Source organism: Malaya genurostris, chromosome 3 (genome assembly GCF_030247185.1).
Source record: "Malaya genurostris strain Urasoe2022 chromosome 3, Malgen_1.1, whole genome shotgun sequence".
Lineage (NCBI taxonomy): Eukaryota > Metazoa > Arthropoda > Insecta > Diptera > Culicidae > Malaya > Malaya genurostris.
The window spans coordinates 4,936,739-4,961,629 of record NC_080572.1 but is presented as its reverse complement, the minus strand read 5'-3'; the positions used below and the strand labels follow the sequence as shown (position 1 = coordinate 4,961,629).

The following is a 24,891-nucleotide window of genomic DNA, read 5'->3' as shown; positions in this document are numbered from 1 at the left end:
AAATCATTTATTCAAAAATTATGTATGATTTCAAAACCTTCCCGAATCACTCATAAAACTGGCATTTTTTAAATCGCCCGTACAGTAAACCCAGTAAACACAGAACCAACGCACGTCCTGTTTCCACCCTCGTTTGTTCAGCATAAATCGGTCTCGATCCTTAGGAAAAATGACACCAGCTCATTCTCAGTTTGTTAACCGTAAAGAAAACATTGCCGAACAACAAGGCCGTATTTCTCCAGCATCGAGAAAGGCCGAGCCGAAAAAAGGATCAAACGACTTAACAGGTAGGTGGTAGCTATCGCATGATCGAGCTTTACCCAACGATCACTTTGAAACTATGCGACGATTGGTGAGCTTACGCAAGCGCCCTGGTCGAATAATGGAGGAATCTCGCAAAAGCTTTGCTTCTGACGTTTCTGTCGGGTGGCGATAAGGCAAGTGCCGACCAGACCGGTTTACAAGTGTGCGAGAGAGGGTGGGCATTTCGGTCGGTACTCCAAAGAGCGAGACGTCACTTGGCAGCGCAAGCACAAGCAGTCAGTCATAGTCAGAAGAAGCAAACAGTTCATAAGCACGGTTACGGATCGCGTATATATTGGGTTTTCATTATTTAATTTATCTCCGTTTGCTGGCCCCGCCGCTCGTCAGTGTGCATTTCCACGGGATGAATTTGGAACGATATACCGAATTCTTCAAGTGTAGTGTCGAACGGGAGTCGAAATTTGATAAAAAAAATCTAATCATTAGCCAACGGGACCTCGACTTGAATTGGGAAGTGCAAATTTGCTGAGCATAAGAATTTATGAACTGTCAAACGGGAGTCGTCGCGAGTGACACAAAACACACAGAGCAGCGCAACAAGAGCAGTAAAGAGACAGATAGAGAGAGTTAAATCAATTTCTTACGAAGAGACGGAACGAGACGGGCAAAACCACTCGTTTTATGGTGTCGCGAAAACGTCGCGCTTTCCGATCAGCCGCCAATTAGTCTTAGTTGCTTATAATACGACGAGCAATTCGGATTGATACTGATCAAAGAATCGATAACAAGTGTTCGAACGCAACCCAATCACTGGATTCAGCGACACAAAGCTCGAAGGTGGGTTTGTTTTAAGTGAATTTAATCACTTGTGATTAAGAATTATAAAAGGATCAAAACTAATTGAAATGACGTCACACAACCAACCAACTGGGTGGTAGGAGCTGAGCGTTAATTACGCAGCTCACTTCATTTAATGCTCATGTCAATGCGTTACGTTAAATTGTTTACTAATAAAATTTACCTAATCCTGTCATGTTTTTATTTACAGAAACCCTTCGGACGGAACCCATCGAAGTGAATTCCAATCTAGAATTTTGACTCTTCAAAGCAAAGAATAAGCAGTGGAAACAAGAGAAGAAGGCGAAGTAATTTCATTTTAACAAGATTCCTGTTTCTTCGCTCTTCGTTGGCAGTGTTTCGCCTCCGCTTTGCTGCTCCCATACACACTGCTGCATTCTGGTTTGTTCGGTCACCTCGCAGTTCTTCGGCTGAGCCTTCGAATTGACTGACGACGGCTTGGCAGCGCAAGTGTATTCGTGTAGGGGCAACTTGCAAGCGAAACCAACACAAACGGAGCTCTCATTCGCTCGTTTGTTTCATCGCATGCGAGCAAGCAACCAGCTTCCAAGAAGTTCAAGAACTTGAGAGCCATAGCCACAGTGAGTAGCAGCGGCCGAGGCGCAAGCAAAAAAATAAAGCGAAAAGTGGCCTCAGACATTCGGTGTATGTAGAACCGCGCGTGCAATGAACGGATGTGTCTGACTGTGTTTGCGGTGGCGATATAGGTATTCGATGCCGGAATGTGCTGGAACAGGATCATTCGACCAGGTATCAGCTTCAAACAACGGAAGAAAGCGAAACTTGCCCAAATGATTAGGAACAAGTGAGCGAAGTGAATGCAAACCTACACGTTAACAGTGCAATGTGAATCCTAGTTCAAAAATTTATCAGTTTTTTTGTTTTGGAAGCCTTAAGCCTAAAAATTAATGTTAATCAGTGCCTTCTGGTTCAGTGTTTCGATCAGCGTCTAAGTAAACAAGAGAGAATACAAGTGCGTGATTGATGCAAGTGCTGGGAAAATGCCTCATAATAGTTCTACCGGCGATGAACTTGGCAGCACAGACGAGGTCAAAGTATTCAAGGATGAAGATCGGGAAGATGAGAAGCCGTCGGAAAATTTGTTAGAGGAGAAATCAAGTCTGATTGATTTGACTGAAAATGAAGAGAAAACAGTGAAGAATGGGGCAAACCGGCATGAGCAAAATCCAATGTACGGCAAATTGCCACACGGGCATCCGGGGTTTAACATGGGCTATCTGGTACCTTCGTATGCATATCCTAATGGAACGGCTGGGGGACTACCAGTATCGATGGCAAACAAGATGGGACTGCCACCGTTTTTCTGCCACAACGGAGATCATTTATCCTCACCTCCACCTGCCCATTGTGGAATTCTGCCTTACCAGTTGGATCCAAAAACGATGGGTCTCACGAGGCCTCCGTTGTACAGCTTTCCTACTAGCCAGTATCCATACCCGATGCTGAGCCCTGACATGCCACTTGTGGCATCGTCATGGCATACTCCATCAATGTATGGACCAGCAGCTGGATTTCGAAATCCATATCCGGCTTCCCTTCAAATATACACCTCCCTTCCGAGCGATTTTTATCGCTACTCGCCGGGTCTTCTTCCTTCGGTACATACTCATCCGATGTTGAATCCTCATCACGCCATAATCACACCAGGACCGAAACAGGACATTTCCAGCCAGGACACGTCGCGGTATAGTTCAAGCCGATCGTCGAATCCGCCTACGATCAAGCAAGAAGGCGGAGATGATGTTCCTCAGAGTCGGTTTTCCTCGAGTCACAGTCGATCGACCAATAATAGTCATCACAACCACTCACATCACGATCAAAGTAATCACATTAACAACAATAACAACAACAATAATCATCATCATCATCACAACAGTGGCAGCGGTCAGCATCGATCACTTTCGGAAAAAGAGCTAGCAGCTGAAAAGAAAAAGAATCATGTCAAGAAACCGTTGAACGCGTTTATGCTGTACATGAAGGAGATGCGCGCGAAAGTAGTAGCGGAATGTACGCTCAAAGAGTCGGCCGCCATCAATCAGATACTGGGTCGGAAGTGGCATTCGCTCTCACGGGAAGAGCAAAGTGTTTACTATGATAAGGCCCGGCAGGAAAGGCAAATGCATATGGAGCTGTACCCGGGATGGACTGCGCGGGATAACTATGGGTATGGTGCGAAAAAGAAAAAGAGGAAAAAGGATAGAAGTCCGGCAGATCCCGGTGGCAACAGTATGAAGAAATGTCGAGCACGATATGGTCTAGATCAACAGAATCAATGGTGCAAGCCCTGTCGGCGCAAGAAGAAGTGTATTCGCTACAAGGAGATGACAGATAGCGAAGAAGGGAGAGATCAGGGTTCCGATGACGCAATCGGAAGTTGTGGTAGTATGGATGACTCCAAGAGCCCCGAGGATGACCGAGAATCGTTGAATCAGTCTATGTCGAGTCCCAGAAGTATGAGTGTACTATCCAGCCTGCAGTCACCGTCGACTAGTATAGCATCACCGTTAAATTTGCTTGCCAGTCCGGCAACACCAACCAACTATTACCATCATCACGACCATCTGGGCCTGGCATCTATGATAGCAGCCCAGCAGCAACAACAAGCCCTCCAGAACAGCGCCAGTGACAAACTGAACAATATTAGCAGTGACAGCGGTCTCAGTTCCCAACTGAACAACAGCTACAGTAACAATTTCAGTCCATACAGCAATCATCACACGATGCGGAACAACTCCAGCCAGAACCAGACGAGTAGTAGTACCAGTAATAACCTCAGTTCGGGTGTCCCTAGTCCAGCCGGGAATTTAAACGGTGGCACGAACAATAACAAGAATCATCATAGCAGCTCCGGCAGCAATAGTCTTCCCCCACATCACCATCAGCCCCATCCACCGGCAACTGGACCACCTCCAAACGGGAGCAACAATAGTGTATCAGCATTGCAAATTCCCCCGCATCTTCAGCAGCTCTCCCTTTCGGGATCGTCACCACCTATGGGTAATAATGGTTTATCACTGCCAGCAAACCACATCAAGGAAGAGCCAGGCTGCTTCCGAAGCAGTCCTCCCAATTTCTTGCTTCACCATCACCAGGCAGCTGCGGCAGCCATGGCAGCAGCCGCACATTTGCACAAGAACAACGGTGATCTCACCTCCACCGGAGATCTGTCTCGAAGTTCCAGTAGTACGACGAACAATGACAGTGGCCGCAGCACCGGCAGTAGTCAAGCCAACAGCACAAGTGATAGGTAGTCAATTGCTGATAAGTCCTCGAGATCCTTGCACCCGTGTTTAAGTGTACGTGTGTTCAACAAGCAATGATTTCAATGCGTCCGACGGACAACAATCCCGTGATTCATGGGTTTTGCGAACACATGGAAAGTGTCCAAGTCCTAACTGTGATTCATACTGCGTCGTACGAGAAAAAACCTCTTCGTGAAAGCGCGTAAGGCAAAAAACAACGCGCCAACCCTACTTAATTGATCATTTTCGAGGCTAGTTTCGAAGCCCATTATTATCGCAGTCATTGTTTGCATTGAACCTGAAGCGCAACCCGTTTAGCACGAACGACGGCAGTCCACAATCCAGGTGATGAGACGAAGAAGAAAGAATCAAAAAGTGACGGGGGAAAAGAGAATGCTTAATTTGACACATTGTACCCCCGCCGGAGCCCACCGTCTGATTCAGGACCCACGATGAGGAGTGCTCCTGCAGGTCGTCGTCGTCGTCGTCATCGTCGCGCCCAAGTTCCGAAGCATTTACCAAGTTAATGGCATTCAAAATCGGAAAACACAGCATCACTTATTAATCGTTTGTCCGTTGTTTATGAGCATGTTGAGCGAGAACGAGACGGTATGCAGCAGGGAGTCGACGAGTGAACGCGAACGGGACGGCAGGGAACCGAAAGGTTTTTTGTCTCCTCTTTAATGGTTAAGTTTCTGTTTTCTTTTTAAACATTCTTTTTATCTCCTTTCTCAAAAAAAAACGAAGAAATTAATGTGAGTGTGTGAAACGATCAATCTCCTTCTTGGAAAAGCAAGCAATAGGCATAGGCACAGAAAGAAGAAGCAAAGAAATGACCAGGAGAAGAATTGTTTGGAAACAAGTTTCTGTCGGAGCCAAGTGAGGGTGAAGAGGGTAAAAGAGCCGAGAAGCAAGAGAAAATCAATCAAGTGTGATACAAAAGCAATAATAATAACGAAGCGAAGGAAGAATATGGCAAGCAGATAAATTGAAAGAAGAGTTATGAAGTGAGTACACACTTTTCGAGCCTCGACCGTCGTCATAGGGAGATTCGTTTGGAGGCACAGATCTACACCCCACACCAACCCGCTTTCCAGGGTGGATAATTGAGCCTTCGCGACTCCATGCGAGGGCAATTCTTGTAGGCACACAACGCACACGCTCGGTTCGACTGCTTCAGGATGGCGGTGTGTGTGTTTGTGTGTGTGTGGATTAAACGTACGTGTGCAGGTTGTGATTGTGTGTTGTGTTTTTTAATTGTTTCATAAAGTAAATTGCGCAAAGGTTTCACCAAAAAAGGAGCCACCATACTGTGCGCGCGATCGATTTGTAGAAACGGATCCGTGAAACTCAACAAGGTGCATGTACTAACAGAGTGAGAGATAGGGAAGAAAAAACGTCCAATCTGTTAAAAAATTAAACGAGCCTTGTTAGAGAACCAGCAAGTGAACAAGCGAAACCGAATTCCTATGTGAAGGCGGAGGATAATTGTACCGGGTCGGTTTGTGGTTTCTGGTGGGATAGTGCTACGGCCGACTGACAATGGATGGTGTTTCGGTTTGTTGTTGTAATGATCGAGGAGCAACCGCATTCGAGTGGGAATTCGAATTGATCAAGGATTCACGTCACCGAAGGCGTTTCCTACTGGTCTTGTAAGAAAACAAAACGTAAAGAAAGAAAGAAAGAGTAAGTAATCTCGAGCCGGATTTTGATTGACAGGTTGTATTAGATTGGCTGGCTAATTCTGGTAGATTAAAGGTGTCAAGATAAAAAAAAAACTGACATCCAAGAATAGGCTGAAGAATTATCAATCAGATAAAAAATTATCAGTTCAGCTTTGGAAAGTAAGGAACTTTAAAAACACAAATATAATACCCATAGCTTAACACACTTTTTACATCATGCGGCTGATACTACTGTGCGGATGGAACTTATATGCGATGTCGGTTATTATATTCTTTAAGAGATTAACCACCGTAATCGAATTAGTTCCTGTGTTCCTGAATGCAGTGCACTACAATCTTCATGAGATGTTACTAGGTACTCAATAAGTTCAACTAGATTGCCTAAAAATTCCATTCTTAGGATCTTAAGGTTCTACCAAGAATCGTAGGAAAACCGCCATTGCTGAAAATTGCTAAAGCGCTAAAGCTAATCCTCCGCAACAACTTGATGAATCTTAATGGAAAAAAACATCAGCTTGCTCAGAAAAATGTTCCAAACAAACTGTTATTTTTCGCTCAACGACTACGAAGAAAACAGCTTTTGCGTTTTTCAACAATGGTCGTTTTTATAATATTGTAAATTGCCTCTTAAATTAATCTGGGAAATTCAATAAAGCGAGTATAATATCTGTCATTTTTCTTTGTCCTAAAATGCATTTTTATACGATTTCAAGATAACTGCATTGATCGGTGAAATAGTAAAAGCAAAGCAAAGTTAAAATACTGCAAGTCTATTGCACCTGACTCATAAGTGTAAGGGGCTATTGCATGGGCAAAGCTACAATCCTACGTACACTAAGAATCCTTCTAAATCAAAATTCGGACATACGACATCTGACTTGTTAGACCAGAACCGTATATTCTGAATCACCGACCCGGGCGAAATGGTATTCGAAGAAATAACCTTAACTCCTTTCACCATAACTTTCTCTTAGTTTTGCTACAATGTACAAATTCATAACAAATTGCATGATTTCTCAGTTCATTGATTATTTTTGCATGAAAATCCTAAGATATATATTCTTATTGGAAATTTGCGTAATCCAAAACGTCTTCCAAAGCTTTCAATATAAATACTTAGTTGACTCTATTTAATTGACAGTGAAGAAACGTATCTTGATGAAATTTCGTGTACTATGAAACAAAAATTTTAAAAATTTAAGTCGTTTTCGACACGACGGTGTATTACAGTCGACGTTTAACTGTTATTCCACCTAGCAGCTCAACCTGAACCGCTAAGCAGACGCGAAACTCAAGTTCTGTTTGAGTAATAACTTCTATAAAATTGCATTTCTGAAGAGACGAACGATTGATCCCTCAAAAACCATGTCATGTAATTTACAGCATACTGATACCTGAAATCTTAACTGTGAACGAAAGCTTTATTCCCATCACTCAACAAAGCATAGTAGATTACTATTCTTAAAATGTGTTCCGCGGACCTTCGGTGCCATGGAGTAGTGTTTTTGATTCTGATCGTCAATTTTCGAGCGATTGGAGAGGAGGAAGTACTATCCCGTTTTACTGGGAAATATCCCGATCCGAGAGTTTTGGGCCCCTTCCGGAACGATTTTCCAAATGCAGCTTCTGGATCACGAAACTGCATTAGAATATCATCAACGGTAGAATGTCATTTTCATTTTTTATGGGATATTTAGAGTTCATTGTCCATATTCGCTTACACCTAAACAAGTTTAATTTCGCTCCTTCAAACCAGTGCAACTCTTTTAATATTTCACGTTACCAAACTAAACTTTAACCTCTCATCCACGAAAGCTTTCAATATCAATTGCCGTTATGGGATTGTAATTCTTGCTGACGAACTTTTCGTCTTCAGTTTCGTTTTAGTCATTTCGGGAGAAAACTTTTCTTGCCTATCTGAAACATATCTCATCAAAGGGAATCGGTATAACCAGTGGAAAGATGATTTGAATATTTGTTTGGAAAGTTTCCCAAAATTTATGGGCTGTACGACCATTTTCATGGCTACCAGATCAAACTAGATATTGTACATTGTTTCCAAAAGAGATAATAATTATGTAACAAATAACTACCTACCTATATTGAAAAAAGCTTAAGTAGCTCAATTGAAGTAATGAATCTCACTTGAAACTTCTCGCGAAAATACTCGTAATTTTTTATTGTACTTTCAATTTATCAAAAATCCCAGACTTATTATTGAGCAGCAACAATGTTCGTATAGAACTCACGCAATTTACTATATGAAAATCAAACCTCAACGCATCCTATAATAGACAATATTCTAAATTAGTTCAATTTATTTTAAATTACTTCACATTTCTGAGTTCACATTTTAAGTATAGTGTTATCTCTCTACTTTCGATCATATGTTTTGCTTGGAAGGAAATCTTGAGATGTAGATGTGTATCACTTCCAAAAATACGAATAAATTATAACTTGTTTCATCTTTTTGGAATTTTCACATGAATTAGCTCCATGCTCAGAATTGATTCCCACATCTTTACACAAAACTCGATGCCAGTCGATAACCTCGCCGAGATCATTAGCCCCCATCACAAAAAAAAATCTTCTGTACTCCAAAGCTAACAAGTAACCGCTCCCCACCCCAACCATGATCGTCGCAGTGATTCAACCTTTCCAACACCTAAAGGTGATAAAAGTAGAACATTTACCCAGCACGATTAAAAATTACTAATTACCAATTCCGAAAAAAGGAGCGAATAAAGCAGCAATCAAGCGATGATTTATCTTCAAACTATGAATCCAAATTAGGACAGATTATCGCTGAAGCTCTTCAGATAACAATCATCAGGCACTTTGGAAACCATAACTCATACCGTAGCGAGTAGTTTGAACCATGAAAAATTTGGCCCACGAACTGCTTGGAAAAGCTTAAAGCCAACAACAGTACCGTGCTCACGAGAGCGAGACAAAGATCCATTTCAGGAGTATCATGATTTATAGGATCATGAATACTCTCGCACCTCGTCCGCGACTAACGCGAGGCTGTAAAAACGGTTGGTCCGATTACAGCCTGCTCGAGATGCTATCCGGTATCTACAATTACCGGTATCACATCCGTACGCAAGAGCCGTACAGACTTGACCCCACCAGCTATGAAGCCGTCTATGGCTGACCAAGGTGAGAACGGAATTCTCAGAAAATAACACCGAAATCCATTCCCGTGATTTGAAGGGCACATCACTGCAAGACAAGTGCCCGTTGTGGGAGAAGGGTGGGTTGTTTTAATGCAGCAGAATGTAACAATGGGAGAAGGGGAAATCGAGAATTGATGTGAATCAAATCAATGGGGAAATAAGGCTGCACACGGATTGGGAATGAAATCGACGGTCACAAGGAGGTAACAAACACTGGGAGCTGTCCGGGGGTTTCGAAGAAACATGGGCAACTGCTGCGAGATCCGAGAAGCATACCTACAAGACGAAGACCAGTTTGAAAATAATCGGAAATAATTGACATTTGTGTAGTGGCTTTTCGAGAGCATCCCAGTGCCCAGTGGAGGAAAGCCTTCGAAGCATGTTGTTAACTGACGGTGGGGGTTTGGTGACTCTGAAAGTGCAACAACAAAAAAATACACAATGGGAAAACGATAAATTTAACGTCAGGAACGAAGGGCGATCGAATCACAACGCAGGGTAGCTCAACAATATTTGGACATTTTGTCAAGTGCCCCGTCTGGAAATGCAATTGGCAGATGCATTACAGATTTGGAGATTGCAACCAATCCCGATATAGCCCGAACGAACAGACGATTTGTATTCTTTGCGATAGTGCAAGTATTTACCACAAACCTTCACGGTGGTTTGCAAGATTGCTTTTTACATTTCCTACAGAAAAGGACCAACTAAGCCAGACGGTCGCCTTTCGATCAATTAGCGAGGAGAGACGAAAAACAACACAGGGGAAAAAATAAATGTCGAGTCGATGAGTCGAAATGTAATGGAGTTGAAAATAAATATTGCCTCAAGTAACCTCTTGAACCTATTCCTTTCTCTAAACGTTTAAACGTACAAGAACCACGGCGCACGAGACTGGCACTGGTGGTACAGAAGGCGCAAGGAAAGACAGATTTAAGTGATTACCAAAACCAAAGATTTCTCCGTTATTTCGTTTTCTGCTACATTGCCTTTCGTGGTTCATTCCTCCTGTCCAGTCCTTTTTTTCTGCCAATGCAGTTCAACAATGCAGTGCACGGGGACCATTAAGGATTTCGAAGAACTCTACGCGTATGGCTTCCCCCGCTCTGGTGCCGGCACCGCTCAGTGCTTGGAGGGTTTGTGTCCACATCTCAAGCAGAAGCCATTAGCATAGAAGGTTGTCGAAGAACTGTGGTTGTGCTGGTATGCTGAGCAAGTGTCTAGAAGGAAGGCTCGTGGCCTAGTGAACTGAATTTATTTTTGTTGAATTGTGCAGCGATTTAAAATAAATCAATGGCAATATGATCAACTATTTGAATTCAGAAACGAAAAACACGAGAAACAATCAACGAAAACTGTAAGTAAAGTTTTCAAAAACAACAAAAAAAAAGTTGGAGCAAACTGGAGATCATTCATCACCAAACCAGCGAAAACTTTCCAGTTTCGGATGATTTAGGCATTTCCGGGGGTGTAGCCATATGTGAATCCACATGTTCGCCATACGACGGAACATTTGAAGAAATCTGAACAGCCACCGTTCGCAAAGCCCCGAACAACCGCTTACTCGAGACTGGACGCTTTACCACGGTGAACAGTTCAAGGACGATAAGCTAACTAGTTTCCACATCACCATGGCGATCACAGTCCGCCATGGAGGCTCCGTCGTTTTCTAGCTCCTCTTTTGTGTTATCCCCTTCCGCAAGCGACCGTCTTCGATCGGAGAACTTCATTTCGCGTCCATCTTCTCGCATTAACGAGGATCTTCTCGGGAAGCCACCGCGCTTCACCACGGCGACCAGTGAGCACGAAGAAGAAGGAAATACCATTTTAAATAACATAATTTATGGCATGTTGAATAAACAAATAAATATTGGGTTTTTGAATTGAGCAAATATCCCGGTGCCAGTCAGCCACGCTCGTCTCGTCGTCTCTGTATTTGTGCTGTACGTGTCAAGGAAAGCAGCAACAGCAGTAGTTAAGGAAAATAGAACCTACGAACGATGGAAAGAGAGAAAATAAATGCAGACCTGAACCAACCGAGAAAGCTAAACTAGAAGAAAACTCGAGTGAGAAGGAAAATAAATGTTCCTTTGATTCTCCGGGACGGTTTCGTCGTGTCAGTCGTCATAGGAATAGACGACAAGTGAACAAAAACTGATTATTGTTTTCCATCTCGATTGTGTTCCTTCTAGCGACTATTTCCTGTGTGAGCGACCAGTTTTGTGGGCTCCCTGTGTCACTTCCTAGAAGGGTTCAGCAGACCTAGCCGGCCTTACTACCATTCGTGTATGTGTACAGCGCTATGTTTGACCGCAAACAGTGACGTCGTGTGTCACCCACAATTTCGACAGTCACAGTCATATTCATGCGGACAAAATCTTAGAATCCCCACAAAACTATGAGGAAACAACCAGGGTTGGCAGGCAAACAAACTGTTCAAATTAAATTGACGTTATCTTTCCTAACTCATTTGGAGTCTTCGTGTTTTTTGTAGCCTTCTTGGGTTATACCAATAAAAAATATTACACAGCATGAGTGGAACAACGGGAATACAAAGAGCGATACGAAGAAGTTCTCTTATCAGGATTGAAAATACAGGCAGTTCCATAGAGTGGTCTCACTCTGTGTGTGGCATGCCAACATATGACGGGTTCGATAACTTGACAGTGCAACGCAACCCAACGCTGTTTCGCTTTCTAGCAACCGACGAACGTATCAAATATTTCCGATTATTAATACTTATCATATTTCGTGTTTTGTTGTTCGCGTTCCGGCTTTTTTGCTTGATAGTGCATCTAGTTACTCAACTAGCGGAAGGAGGAGTGTACCCCCTCAACCGACATTGGGAACGTGATAAAGATGCTATCAAGTAGCGCGCGATTCAGGCTCGAAATCGATTTCTATCGCCATAAAAATATCTTTCTACCCCCTTTATTTTATTAATTTCAATTGTACTGTCATAGTGATTACTATGAATTAATGCTGGGTTTTTGTGTGTGTGTACAAACCAAACCCGATAAAAAATGACCCATTATCACCTCTGCTTCACACGTTTGTCTATTTGGCTCTACTGACTGCTGCTGCTGCTGCTGCTTCTACCACCCTGAAGAGATATCAGTTCGCTTATATTTTTTTTGTTCGTGCTGTGCCTAGCGATTACCAGCGCAGCTCGCAGAACCCTGAACCCAGCGGATATCTAAATATTTGTTCAACTAATCAGACCCGAAAAATTTATCGATGCTACCCATCACACTCCTATACTGGCACTAGCAGCTCAAGAGAGACTATCACTCAGCAAGCTTAAAATAAAACCATTTGTTTACTTAAGACTCTTTTTCGTAATAAAATTACGGCCACGAGAGTCTGGCGGTAGACTAGATGCGGATCGGTATCAGATTCCGAGACCAGAAAACCGAACTGCTCCGCGTAATGCCTATTTACATAGCTCTGTACGGAGCACTAGAACCGCGCGCCCATGCACTCAATACAGCCGCAACCTGAGACTGTCTTAGCAACCTGCCTGACAAGCTATCTACATCACCCTGTCCTCCTAGCCCCCCGGCGATCGAGCAACCAACAGTCAACTAAGTGCCTTGTAATCTTTATTGGCATTGTAAATCAACCACAGAAAAATAAAAATTTGCTCCGATGGTTCAATTGAGTGACCCTTTACAAATCCTGTGTTTAGGATCGATGGCGGCTTATCAGCAGGCACTTTTGCATCAATAACGTGTTTTTGTTGTCGTTGCTGTTAAATACACTAGGGCTTGATTAGTGTCGGCTCTGGCGTGATTCGTGGTTGTAATGTTGGCGCTTGGTAGGCGGAACTGATGTCCGAATAAGTGATTGACTAATTGCGGTTAGTTGCACGGACATGGGCACGGGTGCGGTCACGGTTGTGGAAGCCTAGTTTAAACCGATCTTGTTAGACTATATCGTGCCGTCGCGTCGGTGGGGTTGTGAATGACAGGCGAAAATCAGTACGATTTCATTGCATTCACCTTTGTTGCAGTTTTGAATGGATTATGCGGTTATATTTTCAAAACCTTATGTCAAAGGCTACGAGCGAAAGGACGTAGAGGCTTGTCTATGCGATTCCAAAATAGTTGAATGAGGAGGGATCCTTGGTACCGAAAAAATATAGGAAATTAAGTTAAGTAGCCAAATTTAATCTTGTCACTATCATACAATTGGGTTTAGCAAATTGGAAATTTGCATCATTGTCACCGTGTTTGAAACTACATAACTTGTAATCGTAGTTATTTCCTAAGACTATTTTTTACCTTTAGGGTTTTAATCGAGCAGAAATGGTTATTGTTACGTCCTGATTGGTGTAAAAGTTTTGATAACTAAGATAGCACGATTTGAAGCAGTGATTGCCAAGCAATTAATTTACTCACATACGTATTCATAGGTTTCTATCAACAGTTCACCTACAAGCAAACTCAAGGCCATTACGGTTTTCGATTTCCGATTCTAGAAACACCGAAAGTAGTCGTTCAAAAATTCTATGATAGAGCTCACTTCCACTTAATCACAGTCTAAGTTTCGAATAAAAGGACTCGGGATTTTTCTGACTGTTATGGAACATTTATCATAGTATGACCGATCTTCACAATCGAAGAACTTAGAAAAAGATCTCAAGTTCCTACAGTCTGATATTGAATGACACACTTAGCCGGTCCAAGATATACCAAAAAAAAATTTTATTGATTATTTCACATGAGCGATTGTTATTAAATTTTTTTTCATGGGCGATAAATTTTCATGAACGACAAACCATCTTTTAAGGTTCGGGAACAGCTAATAGTTCGAGGGAGCCAAATCAGATGGATAAGGTGATTGGGAAAGGAGCCCCAATCTTAAAGTTGTGATGCTCTTGTGTGAAGGCACATAATCCTAGTAAACCGACGCAATGTTTTTTCCGTCCCGAGGAACGCTTCAGTACCTTCCCGAGCACTTTTCTGATGTGTATATTTAAGGTACATCCGCATATGCATGGCCATACACGATTCTGGACTATTCTTGTTTTTGATCCAAAGTCACCATATGCAGAAACCAGAGGCAAGATAGTTGTTTTCATCAACATAATATCGCACATAATACACAATTTGCGCTCTATATTAATCCTTATAGTATCTGCTAGCACACACACACACACACATACAAACTCACTTGGCGGTCGAGTAATACCATTTCATATGATTCTTTTTTTTGACATTCTCCTGTGTAACCGCATTGGAGGGTCTGCCCCCTTTAACTTCAGCGGCAGTGATGTCAGCCCGGGTTGGCGGTTCAATGCACTGATGTGCACTGGTCTTACGAGCCAGTTGTCGTATGTTCGAGCCCCGACCTGGAAGGATCGTAGTACCAGCCATGCAATGATCCTGTACACTATGAATCGGCTGCCAAGTCTGTTGAAACAAAAAGGTCAAATTCCACAGAAGAAATGTAATGCCAAGACTTTGCTTTGGCAGTGGTTCTTCGATCACTAGCCGCTTAATATAATCCATTAATCCAAGCATGCCAATTTTTTCTTGGGCAACGGAAAAATATTACATCTATTGATATGTGAAATTACTTTCTTTGGCTGTTGCGATTGCAAAATTCAGCTAAATTGATTATGAAGATAAAGAAATGATCCATTTGCATAACCTTTAGATTATTCATTTAAGTAATTTGAGACGCGACTTTACATGGTTATTTCCTTGTGGTCAGCAAAGTCAAACTGACTCTGTATTGCATTCCTTTTGACTTCGCGGCCAATTCTGGCTTGCATGGCTGGTGCTACGATCCTACTGACACTAAAATAATGGCTCAAGCATACTACAAATGGATTGTAAGCGCAACATTGAGCCGACAACCCGGGAGGGGTGTACGTTCAGGCAGATCACCATTACATTAACCAATGTAAAAAAGGCATGTTTTTGGTGCGAATTTGCTCAAAGATATACAATATTATGAATGTAATCAGTCAACTGATAAACAACCCTCATAATCTGAAATCACCTTTCCAAACTGAACGTCGACGCCAGCGAATGCTATCGTTCGATCAGCTGAGCGATAGTAATATGTGGTCATTTCAACTGAACACTATCTCAGTTATCTGATATCAGTACAAAAATTACATCAAAAATGCACCACGTCACGAGACCATTTTAAAATTAGTGCGTGTTACATTGGGAGAACATAAAATCGATCAAAGCCTATTTAAATTGAAGATAGACTGAACAATCAGATTTATATTGAAGTTGATACAAATACAGCAGTTATCATTTGGAATAACATTCACACACAAGCGAAGTTAAAACACGTTACGTGAATTCAACGACATTAGGCTCCGAACCTGTTCGTGTTACTTCTACTAATGATTTTTACGTCGTTTGTGTTTGGTATAATTTCCCTACCGTTTAGTTTTTATATCTAACGAGTCGTTTTCAATTAAGAATTTATGTGATCTTGATCGGGCTCACATGCGAGTTTTGGATAAATCAGATTAGACTTGATTTCATAAACTAATGTTGACTACAGCTTGACCCTATCTAGTTCGCAACCTCTAAATCTACTTTCCCGTGTTTCATTTGTCCAGCTCATTCTCACCTCGGCCGTCGTCCTAATTCCTGGTCCGACACGCATTGTGACCGAGTTGGCCGTCACGGCATAGTTCCGCACATTTTCTGACCTCTTCTGCCTGTCTCCCGTTGCCTTATCGTCATTGGAAGTTTGATTGCAAGAATGCTATCACGATGTTTGGTGTTGTGTGGAATTATCGTGCGTGATCTTCATCGTAGTTGCAGTCGCAGTCGCAATCGACAAGATCCGCCCTAAATATATTCACACTCACATCGATGCTCTCATCAAAACTGGGCACAACTTAAACTTAAACAATAAAAAAGAGTCGAAATCAGCCGGCGGATCACATTATAAATTCATCATCGTTCCATGTCTATCGTCAATTTCTTGCCGTATTTGTTTTTCACCCGTCATCGTAGGGTAAGTCGGCAGCGAGCAAATGGAAAACATGATCTCTAGCCATTACCAGTGCTGCTAACCGCCCAAAGCGAGAGGGGATCCAAAGACAGTAGCACGGTTAGTAGCTACTAATTATAACATAATTAATTGCTCAACTATAAACTTGATGTTTTTCCTTTTTTATTTGCACTACACTACTCGAATCGATCGGCCGGTGGTGGAAGCCTGGAAAAAGGGCTCACTTGCAGCTTGAGAAAAATGTCTACCACTCTACACTAGTCTAGGACCACCAGTCCAGTGTCTGTGCGTTGGCAAGAACAAAGTAATAACATTCATTTATTATCATAATTACCGCCGAGAAAGAGAGACAGAGAAAGATGGATAGATATGTAGAGAGTGCAATTATAACATTTTCTGAATTTTCGATACCGGCGAAACCCGGTAGCTAATTACTTCTTTAGAGAGCCACGGGGGAACTGGCTGACCGGGCCAGTTCCGAGCACACATGCTGACGTACGATATGTCGGAGTCTATTACACTTCGCTTTCAACTACTCCACCTCGGCATGAGTGTTCAGCAAGTGCATCGAATGATGTTTTGGGATTCCATCTAGCGAAAAAAAATTAATTTAATACTCGATTTGAATGTATGGGTGTTGTTGATGGATTTTTTCCTTCCATTTTTGGTTGGAATATGTGTTAAGAAAACTGCCCATTTAATGAAGCGCTGTGAATAGGGAACAAATGATTAAACTGAAAGGTACTGGACATTCCCTTCCATGTAAGCTCTAGTCCTGGTCCCGGCCCAGTTTGATCAACTTGAATTTGCAACCTTGCAATTGAGATAGCTAACCTTGAGAATGGGGGCCGTGGACGGCTAATTATACACATGTGAGAGCGAACAAGAAAATGAGTATGTTGGCGAGTTTTTCATTCACTGGTGCTTGGTGGCAAACGAAGAAGGTATGCCGGTATGGGAGAGTAGGTGCAAAAATGCGTTAAGTGCGTTTCAACAGTTAATTTCCTTCGAATGAAAAGTGGCACATCAAAAATACATTGCAGCGGGGTTGAAGTCAGACTCGGACCATCTGCCCTGGGGGATTTTATGTTATGAAATCGAATGAATGCAGAAATATGCGAGGGAATTCTGCAAGGATCATGTGTAATCGCAATTAGTGTCCATAGTAATTAGAATGGAGATAACGACTATTTTTGTAGTACGGTTCGATAGCTATACAGTAGCTCAATTAGTCATGGATCAATTCAGTTTACTTTGCTTATGTGATTGTTCCAGGGGAAAATTATATCACATGAGATTGTTTGTTATCTGAATTTAGTTTACAAATCACTGTCGTTGTTTGAAAGAAGCAGCCAATTACCGAAAGGCCAAGTGAAAGCAACACTGATCTAAACAGCTAATTAGAACTTTTTCATAAATACATACTAGAGTTTCTTTTGTAAATTTACGCTCAACAGCACCAGAGAAAACTGCCTTTGCTTGGGCTGTTTTCCCTACATTGTTACGCCAAACAAAAAACCTCAAAAATTGTTTTTGTTATTCTGCATTTAATTCGATAATTTGCGTTAAAGACTAATTCTCAATTAGAAATTGCTAATTTGTATGTTTTTGCCGCCAAAAAACCATAATTATTTTAAGTTAACCAGAACAGGTTTTTGACCGTTTTTTTCAACTTAATTATGTTGTTATTTATATGATGATTATTTTGATCAAAATTTGCGCTTATCTTTACGGACGCCTAACAAAACTATTAAAAGATGTACCTAAACCTTCCTTTCGCGTTTCGTCTTCGACCCATTAGTGCATTAGTGGTTTATGTTGAACTTCTAATGACACCTCGCGGCTCAAAACAAACTGATATGTAGACGTAAACAATACTGACATGCCGAACGTCAGTTTTCAGTTGAAGTTAGTTTAACAATGTATGGCACATACGGTGCAACGTGTAAGGAACATCATTGGTACTCTAATATGCAAAATCAGTAAAACATTTTGGATTCGGACTGAATAATGCTATTTGTTTTTGCTATTGCTATTTCATCAATGCATCGCAGAATTATTTCTCAGAATCTGAATAATTTTTTCGCCCAAGAGTTACCTGAAACGATGAGTTCAGTAATCTATGAGTAGTCTTGAATAACTGATTAATTTTTGGTTTCATAGAGATTCATTGTGCAACACAAACGCTTCTAAACCAACCACTACACTACTATACTGAATTTAAAAAAATCGACTCGAATGCAAATTTCTAAATAAGAATCATTTCCACAATAGGAAATTTTGTCGCAAAAGAAACCGCTACCAAATGGGCAAAAAGCATCAGTACATCAAAGTAATGGTACTCGCCGGGAGTATCTCGTCCGAAAAGCGCCTCGTTCCGCAAAACCAGTAAACCGTCGATCAAACATTTGATCGACAGCCGCGCCACTCTGTTACACAAACGCAATCCATCATTATCATCATCGCCGCCACTGCCCCCGTCACAGCCATCGTGAACTGCGGTATAAGGTGTGTAAGCGAGTGAACGACACAGAAACAGAGAGAGAGAACTATTTGACCGAATTCGTCGCCATCGTACTCGCTTACCGCCACTACGGATAGTCACCCACACTCTCACTCAGTTGTTCGGTTCGCTGACAGCGGCATCAAAGTGTGCGGCTACTGACGGTTGCGCTTGGCGGGTGATAACGAGTGCAAATTGAGCGCCACTTGCTCACTTGATGCGGCGCGATTGGATGGCATGGTAGGCAAGCTGTGTTCGGGGTAAATGTCGGAAGCGGTAGCGGCAACTACGATGGTAGTAACACACATGCTGACTCCTCCGACCTGTGGTGATTTGCGAACGCGATAACATCGATAACGCCTCCACTGATCGGACTGTTGCGTTTCACCAAAAATCATCCAAGTGTTAAATTCTGAGCTCGCATTTAAGCATGCTTTAATCTAATAAAGCGCGCAACTCACGCGTACGTCACTACGAAAAACAATTTTGAATAAACCCAAGCACGTGGTTTTTTACTCGAAAACCATGAAAAAACTTCGCGATGGGATGGAATGATTGTTTACGTTACTTGATAGAAGAATATTTGGTGTGCACTTCTTCCGGTACCACAACGAATAGAAGATCTATCTGACCGAAACTCGCCCGAAACCGATGTGGTAGTGCAACGAGATATGTGTAAAGAATGGTGATAATGGAGGTATTTCACCTTTTTAGTGTGTAAATATTGTTTATATTTTTTTTCAAATTTTACTCTAAACATGGATGGTCAGACGGTATCTTGATGAGCGCTGGGGTGAGGAATGTAAATATTAAGCTTCCATTAGGGCAACGTGAAGCAAAAGTGCTGTTTTCAATAGTACTAAAGTAAACAAATACTGGTTGTGGAGTAGCGTTTCGGAATCAATAAGCTTTGGAGAAGCAAATATAAGCTTTGGAATGAAGCCGATGACGGTCCGAGCGGGAGATTGATTGAGGTTGAAGTGCTAAATTGAAGCATCAATCTGTGTTTTTGTTATTTAATTATAGTCGATAAGCAAATCTTAACCGAAAGCATGTATAACCCAAAAATGAATTCAACTGGTAATGATTTATGGGCACACGATTTGTTTTTACCCTGAATTACAAACACTATCGACACAGGATACAAAAATACCATAGAATGACAATAGCCAAATTAAATCTAGCTTCAAGATATTTATCCTAAATATTTTGATTTCTAATCATTTCACTGGAACAAAAATTAAATGAAGCTTGTCGTATTGACGTTCCTAAGCATTCATGAGCTCCATTTCTCTAGACAATAATCCCTCTATTCCCTTGAATGATAAGGTTCACTATCACGAGTGGTAACATACACACAAACATTAAAAGTCCTGTCTAGTATTTAATCAAAGATATGGCGTAAACAGCCAGAAGAACAAAAATAGGGCCAAAGTAAACTGTCACTCTCAGTCTACCATCAGCCAACCAACCAGCTAGTCAATCAATAACTGTCAATCATCAGAGCACTGGCACAAAAATCTAAACTCGGTACTTCTCCACACCTTCCCCATTGCTATCACTTGTAATCAATCAACGAGCAAACAAAGTTCAGCCACAACCAAATGCAATCACATTCATTTCCACCTATCGTTTGAAAATTATATATTGCTGTCAGGAAATTGAGATTAACGTGTTTTCGTACAAGAGCAGGGAGTAAAATATCAGTGATCAGTAATCCGTCAGTCACACAAACAAATGAAATGACAAAAAATCAATAAACTACTAGAACCTTAGAGACACTACAGACAAGACATCACTTGTTTACTCAATTTCACACACTTGCAAATGTAAACGGTTTCAACACTCGGGTCACGATACGATCGTTTTTCGTCCGTTAATTCAGCCATTTGGCGACGAGGTAATCAATGCTAAATACCAGAGCAAACATTCGATTCTGATACACTATGGTAACACCACAAACAATAGGTGAAGAACCAAATAAAATGTGCGAATGAGATAGAAAATCAAATTAATAAAAAAACTAAATAAAGTGCGACAAAAGATAAAGATAGCATTCCTCGAACAGCGAACGCCAAATGCAAACAGGCGAATGAAAAAGAAGAATCTTCGAAGAGTTAAAGCTGTTAGCTATCATAAGTGATTGAGTAAACGACTGAAGTGGTCTCGTACGTCTCTTGTCAAAAGTCGGTTTTTTGTGGGCCCGATTGGGAGGGTAACGAACAATACATAGACGAAACAATGTGCAATATTTGTGGGGTTATACTGGAGATTTTTTGTAGTTGTTTTGTGTAAATGCAAAACCATATACGTCTGTGACACGTTAATTTCGATTACTGACAATGACCGGAACTGGTTTTACTAAATTTGTATTGTAGTGCAGATTTTGTCGATCGTAAAAAGCATGTATTTAAAGTGAATACATGTTTCAAGGATACGTTCATAGTGAAGGTTTCTAATTCATATAATGCTAGTAAGGGACATTCCACTTGAATACGGTAGTAAATCAATAATAGGTAAAAAAGGAAACAATTTTGTACTTTAGTGAAGAAAAAACAACCTTTTTAATGCTACCAACTCAGTGAAATAGTAGATAATGCTTGTCAGCAAATTTTTAGCATTGAATAAACTCCATAGAAATGCGAAACGCGAGAAAACGATCTCTACTTATAGTAAAGTAAGCAAATGAAATGCATAAAACTGATAGACTTTAAACTGATAAATATAATGAATATTAGTAAGGTTTTAATACACTTAAAATCGAAACGAAATAAATAGAGAGCGAGAACAAAACGCGGAATAAACTAAACTGAGATCAAGAACGAAGTGCCAAACTAGTGGCTTATTTATTTATTTTTTACACATATAAATATGAGATTTACAGCTAAAATCGCATTAACAAGAAACGTGTTTTTAATGCCGTTGTTATCAAATCCGCATTGAATCAGCTCACCAAACATGGACGAAACACAGAAACACACACACGGTTACGATACGAAATTCTCGGCCAAAAGTGCACACAAGAATTATCATCTGTGAAAAAAAACGAAAAAGCCAATGACGACGGGGGTGGCGGATTAACAGCAGTATCAACGAAAATGTCGTTCTCTTATGTTTTGGTTTGACGTTTGAGCAACTAACAAGACGAAAGAGAAAGAAGCTCGAAGCCGCGCCAGAACCAGAGCTTCTTTCTTTATCATCTTGTTAACATATATAAAATGAAATAAAGGATAAAGAGCAAGAGACACAAGATAGCAACAAAAATGACTAAAGCAAACGACTCTCAGTCAACATTGTAGGAATAAGATCACACACAGTCAAGGATAGGAAGAAAACATAGAGACTACCAAAAATGAACAGATTTAAATTGTTCCCGGTTACAAGTTTGGTCCGTTTTAAGACACTTGTTGACGGATAGTGGGTAAAAAAGATTTTTGTTTATCACATTTCCCCACTGATTACATTGCTGCGATCAGTTTTGATATTACACGGAGCGACTCACCTCAACCCGCTATCTGTGAATGAATTTAATTTGATTACCTCCTCGGAATATGGCACAGCAAAAGGTTCAACATGTTGTGCAAGCAATGTGACAAAGTCGAACAGGTTGTGTAGAGCAAACGTTCACACGTCCTTCATCGATGCAAGCCAATTTACCAATTTTGAATTCTAATCAGTGCTGAGTTTTAGTCTTCATTCATCTGCTTCCTGATACTTCGTTTTCTGACTATGACGGCTAATAGCGAATTTTAAAACATTAAAAAAATCGGTCTCGGTCTCGTGCATCAAACTGCGTAGCGAGTTCCATCGAAAACGAAATATTCACGAAACGATCTCAGTAACCCGAGCAGAGTCGGTAATGAAGAGAATAAAACTACAACTGAAAACAAACGCTGAAAAGTAATAAAATAGATTTTATTTCGTCTTTTTGTTATTTAAATTCTTCTAATATTCAAATCAAGTTCACAAAAAACTACCAAGAGCAGCATGCAAACCAGTAAAATACAATAAAAAATGTCCCACACAGAATTCCAGACCGAAAACTTATACCGAAGGAAGTGTTCGGTCGAACTGATGACTTGTTTTCTGGATGGTGTGGGGAGTGCGAAGTCGTTTGAATCTTGCTTTTTGTCCTTTTTTTCCTGTCTACACGACCACCACGTGTAAAGCAAAACATCAAAATATGTTGGTGAACGAATCTGCTGCCTCCAAAACTAATGAGATAGAAAAGAATCACATTGTAAAATAATTTAAAAGTCAGTATCTTCAAAACAATTGCGAAGGAATTATGGGCGAAGAAAAAACTTTTAAAAAGTTATAGTTTATAAACAAACAGAATCAAAATTAATTCGTTGCAGAATGTTGAGTATTGAGAAACGAATGATAATTTTTCTATAAATATTTTTGTAGTTTCGAGCGAATGTATGAGTGCGATCTTTAAGCAGAGTGTAATATCCATTAACGTGGGGAGCATATTTTTCTATAATTTTTATTATTGATTAGGTAGTTAAAACAAAGTATAAACAATATCAAAAGTGACGTTAAGAAAGCAAAAACTTGAAAAATATTTAGTTAATGAATGCTGAAACCTCTAGTTGATAGCTGTAAACAGTTTTTTCTGTAATAAACTTCCAATAAAAGTAAGAAAACAGCTGTAAATAAAAATAATAATAGTTATATTTAAAAAATAGAAAACAATTATTTCATTGTAGTTCATTAGTTCCATCGAAGTAAGCAAATCCGAATCTCCATTGTTCTCCTTTCCATCGTCGCCAACTGTTTCTGTGTTAGTGCAAAATAAACGTCAGGGTTTTAATAACTCCTCAATTAACCTAAGCAGGCAACGGTCTGGGCCACCCACACAAAACAGTGGAGACCACAGTGTGACAGCGTCAAAAATATAAACATGCAAGCGAAAGACGCGCGCTGCTGACAAGCCGGAATCGTTGTGGCTATTAAAATTCTTCGTTCGCCTTTCCGCCACCACCACTATACCAAGGCCCACATAGCAGTGGAACTATCCTTGTTTATAGCGTTTTGAACGGTTGTCGACTGGCTCTAAAAAAACTTTGCACTATATGGTACCGGTTCGGCCAGGTTCAGATTTCGATGCCAAGACTCGGTCGTAAAAGTTATCGCGGAAATATATTTGGTATGATTGCAATAAAATTTTAAATTGGCTGTTTAAATAGTGTCACTCGACCAGTTGCTAATTGCGGTGTCAGGCAAAGCCTGGAAGCTCACCCGACGGTAAGTAGCAAGCCGATGAAAGATAAGCAAACTGATGACCGGATCGTTACCATGCTGGAAACATGAGCTATTCACACATTCATTTTATCTAGACGAAAAACATGATGGAACAACAGGTAAGATTCGATGCATGTAAACGAGCTGCTCTAAGCACAGATGACATTCTCCGGTTAAGGAATCGTGGAATTATTGACATATTTGTTCCTCTAAATCGTTATTTCTTTGGATTACTGGTAATGCACTAGCGCTCTTGAATCGACCAGAATAAATATATTGGCTTCGCTTAATCTGTTCATCGATTGACTATCAAAAACGGAACAAATTCTTTGAATGAATAAAAAACAGAACAAATTGGCTCAATCGTTTCGCTGTATATTTGGAGATTTTTACCTTATAGATTAAGAAATGATCCAAGATTACATACGAGGTCTGTTCAAAAAGTTCCCGGAATTTTTTAATTGCGCGCGTCTGGAGAGTCCGGTGGTCAAATTTTTTTTTTATTGTTTTGGTACATATGTCCCTAATGTATGGTGAAATTTTGAGCTGTATTCATTGTTTACATTCTGTCTTGTAGCGGCTGGTGTAGACGTGTTTTTGAGCTCGGCGATTTTTGTTAGTTTAAACAATGGAAGAATTGAAGAATTTGTATTAAATTTTGCGTGAAAAATGAAATAAAGTGTAACCAAGTGTGCGAAATGTTACAGAGAGCCTACGGTGAGTCTGCTATGAAAAAAACAAGTGTTTACGAGTGGTATAATCGTTTCCAAGATGGCCGCGAAGACGTTGAAGACGACGAACGCTCCGGTCGACCCAGCACGTCAATAATCGATGAAAATGTGGGAAAAGTGGAAAAAATGATTATGGATGATCGCCGAATCACTATTAGAGAAGTTGCTGAT

General features: G+C 40.8%; 1 protein-coding gene across 1 annotated transcript; it reads left to right on the top strand.

Moving 5' to 3' along the window:
* Positions 1–555: 555 nt before the first annotated feature.
* LOC131439638 (protein pangolin, isoforms A/H/I/S-like) lies at positions 556–23,519 on the top strand. Its single transcript, XM_058610894.1, has 2 exons — positions 556–1,101; positions 1,313–23,519. The coding sequence occupies exon 2, from the start codon at positions 2,124–2,126 to the stop codon at positions 4,392–4,394; it is 2,271 nt and encodes a 756-aa protein (XP_058466877.1). The 5' UTR covers positions 556–1,101; positions 1,313–2,123; the 3' UTR covers positions 4,395–23,519.
* The last annotated feature ends 1,372 nt before the right edge of the window (positions 23,520–24,891 follow it).

Excerpts from the sequence above, each read along its gene's own strand:
- LOC131439638 (XM_058610894.1), top strand. The coding sequence starts at position 2,124 with ATGCCTCATAATAGTTCTACCGGCGATGAACTTGGCAGCACAGACGAG.